At 37.4% G+C, this 11,827-nt stretch overlaps 1 protein-coding gene across 8 annotated transcripts in view; it reads left to right on the forward strand.

Annotated features, from left to right (window-relative positions):
- The window catches only part of LOC135449510 (endogenous retrovirus group K member 10 Gag polyprotein-like), a 46,470-nt gene extending 35,833 nt beyond the window's left edge, over nucleotides 1–10,637 (forward strand). For all 8 annotated transcript variants that reach the window (XM_064716600.1, XM_064716601.1, XM_064716607.1 and 5 more), the window contains 3 exons: nucleotides 1,628–1,777; nucleotides 6,100–6,240; nucleotides 8,087–10,637. In XM_064716600.1, the coding sequence (XP_064572670.1) occupies nucleotides 8,293–9,687 (1,395 nt within the window). In that variant the 5' untranslated portion in view covers nucleotides 1,628–1,777; nucleotides 6,100–6,240; nucleotides 8,087–8,292 and the 3' untranslated portion in view covers nucleotides 9,688–10,637. The remainder of the gene's footprint in view (nucleotides 1–1,627; nucleotides 1,778–6,099; nucleotides 6,241–8,086) is intronic.
- The last annotated feature ends 1,190 nt before the right edge of the window (nucleotides 10,638–11,827 follow it).

Raw genomic sequence — 11,827 nt, forward strand, 5'->3', positions numbered from 1 at the left:
CACAGATGTTTGTTGTCTGAAATGCAGAATGACAGAACAGTCTATGCAAGAAATTACTTTGAAAGGTCATTTGGTCCAGCCTTTCATAGGAAAGGGAGCAGAGATGAGATTATTTCCAACCTGTCCCACCACATCTACAAAACATCCAGTGATGGAGGCTCTCCCAAGTCTTTGGTGAGGTGGGTTAGTGGCTGATTGATTGTTCTCACTGGCTTTAAATGTGAGATTACTTTCAATTATTAATTAGGTGTTTTACATACCACGAAGATCTTTCCAGGATTAATTTCTTCCCTCTAGTTAAAGAATTATTAGCTAAGTCTAATTATTCCAGTTACTATAAAGTTTAATAAATCTGTTAAATCCACAGAAGCCTGAATTTATGATCCTCTGAACTCAAAAGTATTACAAGAAAAGGAATTTATTCCATGAGTTGAGGAAAGCACAGAGGATTTGAAATGAAGACATGCAAAGTCTGAATTTAAAATAGAGGCAGTAGTTGGTAATACAATTATGTTTACACAGTAGGAATACCTTATTAAAGAGATGTCATAATGACTGTTTCCAGCACGTGTAGAGTAATTGGCTTGAGTAGCCACTTGATGTCATCCTGGTGCAACAAAATTTGTTTAAAAACCTTTGATTCACAGAGAATTACTGTTTTGGTGAACAGTTCTCTGCTAAGCTTAACTTTTCTTTTCTTAAAAATTTATTTAGTGTTATTTTTCCTGTAGTCATGCAGAATCTTTTTAAGAAGCTTATGACAAAATGCTTAGTATCTTCTTTTTTCTTAGACTTTAGATATCTGTTAATTTTTCCAGAAAATGTGACTCACTTGTCCCTCATGTAATTAGCTTGCTATGAACAGGTAGATTGATTTGGCCCAAATACTCTATTGATGTTATCTGAAAAATATGCAGAAAATCTTTCAAGACTCTGAGTGATGGTTTTGCCTCCAAGATCATTCAGCTGTGTTATGGCACTTCTGTCCTTTTCTTTCAAAACATCAATAATTTTACAAAGGCAGTTATATTTTTGTCCAGGAAAAGTTGTTCTTTAATGTTTTGTTCTTAGCATCCAGCTTGATTTAAAGGGGCAAAAGGTCCCGTTTGATCATTGTGCATGTTTTTGGTGAGAAGGGGAGAAGACAGAAGAGATAAACTTTAGATAACTTCATAGGATTCAGAACAAGATTTTATATGGACTTTGTCAGAATTCATTTTCTGTGACACTTTTACCGGAATAAAATGTCCCTGATTTCTCAGCATCTTCCTCCTTCCACCCAGGCAGGTACCCTAGATCAGCTAATTTTTTGCTATTTTTAAAATTTCCTCTGACTTGTTCCTTCCTCTTAACTCTTTGTGACCTTTATGCTTTGGCTCAGCTCTGTGCCTGCTTGGCCAGCATTTTCTATCACACAATTCACTGTATTTTCCCACACTACTCCCCCGGAGTTGTAAAACATGAGCTCTGACAGACTGCCCCTTTGTTCTTTGTGACTGTATTTTATTTACAAGTGTTTACAAGTTTGTGTTGTCATTTGAAACTTCCACACATTCTACAGTCTATTGTGTAATCTAGAAGATTATTTACAGTCTATGGACTGACAGAAGAACAATTTGTATTTCAGGTCGGAGGAATGAACAAGTGCAGGAGCTCGCTGGCAATCTGGGAAACCCTGTGTGAGAAAATGTTGTCCAGATTCTGTACATGTTTGTGATCCCAGAGCCTGCCCTGGCAGCTGCCTCAGGAAGATAAAGCTGAGACTGAAAGCATCCAGGTAGGTGTAAAGAAGTTGATTAAGGGTACAGTAGACTTCTATAGGAACAAAGAGTCATTGAAAAGAGCAAGGATAACTCAGTCTGAATAAGGTGAATAATAGGGATTTGATTGAAGTGAGAAGATTAGCAAGAAGTGACTACGGTCTTCCTTTTAGCTCTATCTCAATGTGTGAAGCAAGGAGATAAAGTGAAATTAAAGGCCAAAGGAATTTTTTTTTCTTAGACTTATCACTCTTTGGCGCTTACTATTTCAGGAGGTCATTGAGGCAAGTCAGGAGCTGATCATAGCAGCTTTTAAGGGTTCATTAACAGCAATTAGTAATTTTTTTTTCCTTTGAGTTTTCAAAATGAATAAAACAGATACAGGTTTAAAAGCAAGGACCCTGAGCACAATGGTAAATAAAAAAATTGGGCAGTATTTGAATTAAAGAGAATGCATTCTACTTGAACTTCCACAATTATTTATGGCTACAACGGTGTTTTTGGTTGTCAGAGTGAGACAATACGGTTCTTTTCATCCAAGTTTATATATAAACACTCTTCATTTGCTCTTCTCATTGATAACAATTTGGGTAAGATTCATCTGCTTGAACTTAAATGCTTTCAGTGCATATATTTGCAAATGTCAACTCTTATGTATATTTCAGTGAATGGCAACAGACACCCTTAGGGCATAATTTTTCTTTTGCATATATGCCTCAAATAGGTCAGATGAACTATGCTCTATAAGTGATTATTTCCTCCCCTGCTGCATATTACTTCTAACTGAAAAAAAAATCAGGCAATACTTACATGCAGGTAGCTACCATGTAAACATGAAAATTTAGGTGGAATGAATGTTAGATCAGTCATGGCTCACAGTTTATCACAACTGTATTTCATAATCGAAGTTTTGCAAAATGTTAAGAGAGATTATCTACAGTCTCTTCTGCTTCTACTTGATGTCTCCATTCCATAAATTATTTTATATTCCCTCCTGAGAAGGTGCTATTACAAAACCATGTAGTTTTTACTATCCTTGCTGATGGGTTTTATCAGATATGTATGGAATCATTCCTCTGTTTATATTACGAAGTTTTAAAATGGGACCATTTTTGGCCTGCTAAGATTGTTATACACAGGACTTGCCTTTTTTGTGTTTTTCAGAATAAGGCAATAGTATGTTTAAATGATGTAAAGTCTCTGTGACTTTCCAATTTCTGCTAATCCACGTGGAGTATCTAATGTGGTTCTTATCTAATGATATTCTTCATACCCTAACTGAATTCTATAAAATTTACCTCTGCTTCCTCAAACAGTACTTGATATCTCAAGATGTTCATCTGTCAAGCACAAAAGTTCAAAAAGTTGGGATGTGTAAACTTAGTTAACTTTAGCATTTAGATGACTTTAAATGGTCAAAATTTATATGTCTGGGATGAATAGAAATTTGAAATTAGATAAGATTTCTTAGTCATAAAAGAGAATGAAAGCAGAGAATGACAAATTGATGCATGAGAAGCAATATATGAGATGTGGTTGATAAATTATCTTCTGATATGTTAATGAATTCCAGATAGAGAAGTTCATAATATGATGACTTATTCAGACTTTAATAAAGTAAATTAAAAATTGAAAGGTGATCTGAATGAAAGAAGCTCCAGGAATCTTTGAAAAAATAATCAGGAATTTGAGCTTTTAAAAGGCTTTTTATAGACATTGACCTTTATGCTCACATATACACATATTTGCATTTTAAATAGATACATCTGAAAAGTCTACTAATTCTACATTTCTCCTTATACTTACATGGAAATAACAAATTCTATGGTACTTACTTAGAAATATGCTGTGCATACTTGCATGGACTAAAAAAATCCACATTTAGAGCCAGATTCTTTTTGACCACACAGAAAATCCTGCAGTTCTGTTTTACAACGATGAGTAAGGATAATACAGAGAAAGATGAAAAAAAAACCAAAAAACTTAAACACATATGTATTTATGATTAAGACTTCATTTTAGTAAAAACGAAACCTGTAGGTAGGATTTCTTCAAGGAAAACCAATTCTGTAGTGCTCTTTTTTCTGTTTTGCTTTCACAAAAGAAACACAAGAAACAATGTAGGAAAAAAAAATAAAACTATTGCTGTGGCAGGAAAAAGTAATTGTAGCTGTCAGTTCAGCCTGCTACTCATTCTAATTAACTGGGTGAAACTTATACAGCCAAGATGTATCTTTAAAATCCAAGAGCAGCCATCATGCCTTTATTGTTTCTGAAAAATGTTCTTAATGTCTCAGCATCTGATTCAACACATTTGGTTGCTAATGTTCATATTATCATTCTCTATCATTAAAACATATTTTATAAAATAAATTTATTTGAGAGATAATTCCTATAATGCAGAATATTTCCAAAACCATCAGTATTGTAATTACGTTGAAGTGAGTGTTTAAACACTGATTAATCTTGAGAGGTAAAAATCATCTGCTGTATCTACAAACCACAATATAATAGATGAGATTGAAAATATTCAAATAATATATTTACATAAAATACATGAGAAACAGTCCCCCACTAAATTTAATCTAGCAAATGTTCTCATTATACAAGATGTAATTTTTTTTCTTTACTGTTTAAGTAATTATTTATTTTCTCTTTTAAAATTAGGATATATTTAACATTTAGCATCAAAGTAAATCTCCATAATTTTAGCCTTTTCTACATGAAATTTAGGCACCATTTTACATTCCCCATGTATGACAGGAATGCTTCAAATGCTGACTTTTACTGTGGGGGTTTGAAATTTCTCTCAGTACAGAAATTTTGTTGAGTTGTCTGCTTTTGGAATAAATGAATGCAAGACATTTTCTCTCTCCTTTCTCAGACATTCCCAGTAGTGTGGTATTCTACCCCTCCCTCCCCAGTATTGAAAGATATGGATCCACCACATTTGAGAAATTTGGAAGAGGCTTTATTTTCTGTTCTGCTTTGCTTCGTTGTGTGCCAGCAGGAGGTCAGACTGATAAACCACCTCTGGTGCACCAGTGCAGAGAGCAGCTTTCTGTCCCTGGGGAGGCTTTGCCCACAGCAGAGGGGTTGGCGCAGTGTGGCTGTTCCTGCAGAGTCCAGAGATCTGCCTGGGGAATTAGGGTCCTGCTGTCTGCGGCAGTGGGTGCAGAATTCCATACATAAAGGGTGCTAATGATCACACATCAATAGAGGCATTGCCTGCCAAAGAAGCGTGGGTTTTTATTTTTATTTAAAATTCTGTAGCGGTCGTGTAAAGAAGTTGTTCCAGCAATACTTGGCTTTGCTTGTTGCAACGTTTTCCCTGGTTAAACAGGCATCCAAATTAAGTATTATGGAAAGAAGTCACAGTAAATTAACAGCTGGCTGGTAAGCCTGGAGCTTTGGGGAGAAAACCCCTCCTTCCTCCTTAAAAAAAGCTTGGGTGGAGAAAAAGCAGTTTCTCTTCAGTTATTTGGTTGCATTGATTGAGGTCAGGGCAAACTGAAATAGAGGAGAATTGGATGGAGGAGAGATTAGGATCTATGAGCAAACACTGCTGACTTCCAAAGAATAGAAGGAAATCTCACACTATCATGTTTTACTGAGTGTCAGAGTACAGATATTTGGTTGAGGATAAAGTAAACAATTATAATGAAATTTTTGCTTCTTAGCTCTTTAAAATAATTGATCTCTGATTTGTTGATGGGCTTATAAATGCAAACTCAATGTCATTCTCATCCATAATAGAACTGCTAACTTCTAGGTATTATTCATCAAGAAAACACACCCATGACAGCTATCAGGTAAAACATGTATTAAATTATGCAATTTATATTTTGTTCCTGTATGCGGAAAACCTGAAAGTATTGGAGCATTAATATGACCCTAATCTGGTTTATCTCCTTTCTTGCATAAATCTATAGCAAAGCTTCATGACTGAGTAATAGCAAAACCCACACGCAATGTGCATAAAGAGATCTATAGGGCAGAGTTTGAAAATCTGCAGTTTTTGTTTAAATGTGTTGAACATATCTTCTTAAAGAATAATATGGTTCATTAGAAGAAAATAAATTAAGGAGCATGTATCACTGATTATTATAAACAAAAGAGTATATTTCCCAGGTAATAAAAACTTTCTGTTTACAGAGTTTTTGATCTAAATGTTGTAAATTCCTACCATGACCGAAATTCAGATTAAAGTAGCAGAATCTGACTTTGAATTATGCCATATAGCATTAAAAAAATAGGATCTCATGAGTAGATGATGGCCCCTGTGGTTTATAGCTGTTTGCCTGACCACCTTTTGCATTATCTCTCTCTGATACTGCAGATCCAGAAAATTCTCCAGCTGATAAACTAGAAATAGGAAGAGTGTGATCAGTCTCTGTACCACTTTGCCAGCTCCTATGTTTGAAGTTTGAGTGTCAAGTGCTCTTTTTTCCAGGTATTGGAAAATTGGGACTATATTAGTGTAAGTATCTTGCCTTACTCTTTTTTAATTACAGCATGTGTTTATGTTATCTGGTTGTAGAGAGAGAAAAGCATGGAAATACGACACTAGAACACCCTGAAGGCTTCAACAATAGAGGGTTGTGTCAAACTGACTAACATAAAGAAACCTATGATTTTTCTTTCAGTCTTGCATTTCTTTGGGACTGGTTTATTTTCCTAAGCTACCTGGGATGGCAAGTGGAGCCAGAATACTTCTGAACCTAGTTATTTTCTTGCCTGTTTTTGCATTGTGTCTCACAGGGGTGTGGTTTGGTTCCTGCACTCATTTGAAAGCACAATCTGACTTACTGAGACTTTGAGAGGAAGATGCCCTGAGTTACCATTAGCATAATTTATACCCTGCTGTAACTAAACAAGACTTGCAATTGCTTTCCCTCTATATGACTGAAGCATGTGATCAAAAGGCGAGATTAGCTAAGGCAAACCCTCGCAGATTTAATTTTTCGTGGTGGGTTTGGGCAGGAGCTCTGCAGAAGGCGTTGTTCCCCTGGGCGCTGGGGAGGTGCTGTCCCTGAGGCCGCAGGTTGTGCAGGCTCTGTGCAGTTACTGACCAGAGGCTGTGCAAGGACCTGCAGTCCGCTGGTAACCCCATTGCAACGGAAATGAGACCATGCTGTGTTTGAATTCCCTTGCTGGAATCACCATGCATATCTTTGTGAAATGGCACAGAGATTAATGAAATACATGGGGCACGTTGGGCACCTTGCATAAATGATCCGTTGCCTGCAGCTGGTTCACTGTGTAATTTTGTGTTATTGTTGCAAGGAGAGATCAGCAGAAGGGACTGTGACTCCTCACAATGTTTTGCTGGCTGCCTGCTAGCCCAAGGTTTCAGATTTTTCGTGTTAATATTTAAAATCCCAAGAGGATTGCATCCCAAGTGCATTTTTGAGCTTCTGATGCCTGTATTCCATTTCAATCTTGATGGTTAGGAGGGAGACATTTGGGGCCTGAGGGCTTTCTGAAATGAGCCAGCTGAGAGTATACAGTATCTTCTCCTCTGGAGTACTGGCTGTGTGGAATTTTCCCTCCAGAGCTCAAATGTGTGATAAATTTAGTATATTTAAAAATATACTTTCCACCTAAGCTTTGCATGACAATACTATAAGTTGTAATTATTTAACTGTTAGTAGTTGTGATTTAAAGTAGCAGACTAAAGAAGAAAGACTGGAAATATCCTAGTCTTATTAGAGTCATCACTCTTTGCCTTGGACATTGGTTATGAAATATTGTTAATTTGACATTTTCAGCTTACTTTCCAGTACTTTGAAGAATCTCTGAGAGGCTTTTATGATTGCTTATTTTAAATCATAAGACATTAAGTACTTCAGACAAATAAGATTTTTATGCTCTTCATTTGTAAAATGCACAAAGGTCAGCTACTAAGCATGCTGAGACTCTTTTGCTAGAGGTATCTTTATTACTCTGTCTGTATTTCATATGCCTGTCATAACTACTAGAGGAGTAAATCCAAATTCATCCCCAGGTGTGGGGCAAGAAAACATTTAGTAATAAGAGAGCAAAGGAAACTCGGCTAAGAACAAGGACTGTTCAGTCAAGGCAGGAGAGATGTAAAAAACTTTCTAAAATGTGACAGGTAGCAGAACCATGGTAGTTTGCAGAAAAAAGTCTTATGCAAGCACTTGTTTTAAGGAAAAAAAGCTGATGTGAACACTAGGAATGTGGTCTATTGGTTAGCAGGCGCATGAACAGTTCTACTTGTTGACTATCCAGGTGTGTGTTACTCTAATCTGATAGTGAAAATATTGTAAAAGCTGTGTACACTTTTATTAAATGTTTTCTAGTTATACCGTGCCTGGGGACCGTGCATCATTCTGACACCACAAATGGCAACCTGAACAGAGACACACAAGCTCCTAGGCCACCCTGGACCTGCAGCATATCCTGGCTGTACCAATGGTGGCCTGCAGGGATTGCCAAGGACGGCCTCTCACTGCTGCCTACAGAACAGGTTAGCCTTGCAAGCAGTCGGGAAAAGTTCCCCATAAAAATGGGCAATAATATCAGTAAACTGGAAACTCTCCATAAAGACTGTTTACTGCATATTACTAAGGAACAAGGGTATAAAATACAAGAAAGAAAGCTTATACAGCTCCTTATATGGGTGAAAACTTACTGTCCTTGGTATCCCCCCAATGGCTCCTATGACCTCGATCACTGGAAGCGAGTGGGGGAGTCTCTAAAGTCTCATCAGGTAGACAGTCATGAGGTTAACCCTGATGAATTCATTACATGGCTGATTGTTTATTCTGCGCTACAAGCTTTTCGCGATTCGGAAGAAATATTACACCCGGCCGTAAATTTGTCTGCAGACACTTCCCATGCACTCACAACTCCACTTTCACGTCCTGATTCGGTTGGTTTGCAAGTGGAGGAGGGAATTAATGGGGAGGAACAGGAAGGTGATCTCGTGAATCCAAGAGCTATTGATCTAAGACAGGAATGTGATTTATATCCTGCTATAAAGCCACAGCCGCTGAAAGCTATGACTGCATCACCATCTACTGACACAAAGGTGCTAAAACAGCAGTCTTGTCTCCCACCCTATGACATGTCTCCCTTAAGACACGTGACTGATAATGAACTTTCGCTGTCCCCTGAGCCAAAAAGCTTTTTAGACACCTGCCGAAGACAAGCATTAGATCAAGGGGATGTTGAATTGCTCCATGATATGCCCACGGTCTATCAAGGCAATCAGCCTCATCATGAGCAAATTTCTTATGAAATGGTTAAGGAATTAAGAAAATCTGTGAAAGAAAATGGTCTTCAGTCTTCCTATACGATGAGACTTGTAGAAGCTATAGCAAAAAACTATGTTATGTTACCTGCTGACTGGAAAGCTTTATTTAAATTGATTATGACAACAAGACAATATTCGATATGGTGTGCAGAGTATGAAGAGTTATGTGAAAATCAAGCCCGGGCTAACATGGACACTGGTAATGCTGGAATAACAAAGGATCATTTGGCAGGGACTGGAGCTCAGACAACCATAAGAGATCAGTTAAGAATGCCCCCAGAGACATATAACCAAGTAAGGGGGCTGGCTATAAGAGCTCTGAAAAGAGTGCCAGACATTAACAGAACTGAACGTGGCTTCTCCACCATAAGGCAAGGACCCCAAGAACCCTACATTAATTTTATCGATCGCTTGCAAACAGCTGGTACAGCAGGTACAGCAAACCCACGCAGCTCAAGTTACGTCAGGAGAACCCCAGGCAGTGCCAGCTTGGACTTGGCAGTTTCCACCACAACCACAATAAATGACACATCAGTTCACCTTACACCTATCGGCTTAAATGGACCCCTTGGTTGTCATGGTGGTGTTTGGGAACGTGGCAACCTAATGCTGGCCAGTCTGTGGGATGGTGTCTGGGCAATGTAAATACAGGTATGAGAAAAGTAAGTAACTTCCCTGCTCTTTCACTACAGCCTCAAGAACTGGATGTACTAGGCTCTATAAAACTCCTGTATGTTTTTATCTTAATTATGCTAACAATACAAGCACAGACAACACAGGAGATGATATAAGTGGCACTGGCATTTACCATTATGCATCTGCCTGGTGCAATCCTACTCCCCCCTCACAAGTCACATCAGGGACCAATGCAATAAGCCTGCCTGATAACATACTTTTAATATGTGGCAACAGAGCATGGCAAGGCATTCCAGGTAAAGCAATGGGAGGTCCATGTACTTTTGGTTGTTTAACCAAGTTTCGTTCCAGTCTCGAAGCACTAATTGGACACTATGACATAATGACATAGGTGAAACAAAAATGATGATAAGTCATCTGGCCCTGACTGTAACTCTGAGGTTGAATCTTGGAATCCTGCAAAGAGATTTTTTAGTTCTTTAATTGCCTCTGTTGATACTGCATGTGCGTTGAACATAATTAATAAACTAGGCTGTTGGCTTGTGAAGGAAAGTAATGCTGTTTTAACAGGATCATTAACAGATGTTAACTTTGCACATCATGCAGCGCTGCAAAATAGAGCAGCAATAGACTTTTATTGTGAGCGCAGGGACACCAATGAGAAGACTTCAATGGAATGTCCTGCATAACCCTGAGTGACCACTCTGAATCTATTCACAAAAGCATCCAGGAATAGAAGAAACTGTCTGGAGAACTGCAACAAAATGAGGGATGGGATCCTTTCAGCCTGTTCTCCTGGTTGGGAAGTTTCAATTTTGGGCCTTGGGTTAAACACATAGTTGGTTTATCTGTAATGGGATTTAACAGCACTTTTGATGATTATGTTATGTTTGCCATGTGTCTTTTCTTGTATTCAACAGCTTATCAATCAGAAAATAAAGCAGGTAATGCTTATGCAGACATACACTGTATTCACTTTGCAATGCTTAGTAAATAAAAGGGAGGGAGGTGTGGGGCAAGAAAACAAAGAATGCTTAGCAATAAGAGAACAAAGCCTGCTTGGATAAGAAGAACAAGTACTATTCAGTCAAGGCAGGAGAGATGTAACAAAGTTTCTACAATATAACAGGTAGCAGAAGCACGGTAGTTTGCAGAAAAAAGTCTTATACAAGCACTTGTTTTAAGGAAAAAAAGTTGTTGTGGTTATTAGGAGCTTAATAACTTATGTTACTGGTTAACAGATGCATGAACAGTTATACTATTGGCTATCCAGGAGTGTGTTACTCTAATCTGATGGTGAAAATATTAAAAGCTATGTACACTTTTACTAAATGTTTTCTAGTTATACCACAAGTGGGGACCATGCATCAATCATATGCCACACCCACATCCAGTGAAATTCTGACAGGTTTACTTAACTTGAGCTGAATATAACTGTACCTACTGCTACTGAAGACACAGGTAGTGTGAATAAACTATCCGAATACAGGCACATCCAAATAAAAGGTTCAGATCTGTAACTTCAGCTCAGGTGTTGTGTCTGTAACAGGTTTTTTTCTGGTCAAAGGCACAGAATCAGGCTCCCATGTGTTTTGTTTATGATAATCTCCCTATCAATGAGGTAATGGAAAAGCTAAAACATTTATTTAGACTTTTCTATTGCTCTTACTTTTGGTATTGTATTATACTATATATAAATTGGTTAGCTATAGTCTTGTAAAATGTTTCAAGCAATACTTCATTTAAGGCAATAATGTAAAGTTTGACAGTTGTCCTTGCCTGTCTTATTATCACTAAAAGAGCACTGCTGCTCTGTATTTCTTGATATTCAAAGATATCTAAATACCATCAGTGATGAGTAAAGAAATAGTAACTGAACACAACTTTGAATCAACTGCAATAAAAAATTATTTTAGTAATTCAAATAAAACACTTTCTAAAGTAAAACAAAACAGTTTAAAATAATTTCTGTTATCATTAGCATTGAAATTACTATATTTATTTTAAGGACTGGTGGCTTAATCAGCATTGAGAGCATGTTGCGAAGTGTTGGAATATATTCTGTCATTTGGCTCAGCTTTAGGCAATTATACATGTAAATATAATTACTATGGTATTTTTTAAAAACATATTTGTCTCAAGTTTGTGA

This window comes from Zonotrichia leucophrys, chromosome 6 (assembly GCF_028769735.1).
Source record: "Zonotrichia leucophrys gambelii isolate GWCS_2022_RI chromosome 6, RI_Zleu_2.0, whole genome shotgun sequence".
NCBI lineage: Eukaryota > Metazoa > Chordata > Aves > Passeriformes > Passerellidae > Zonotrichia > Zonotrichia leucophrys.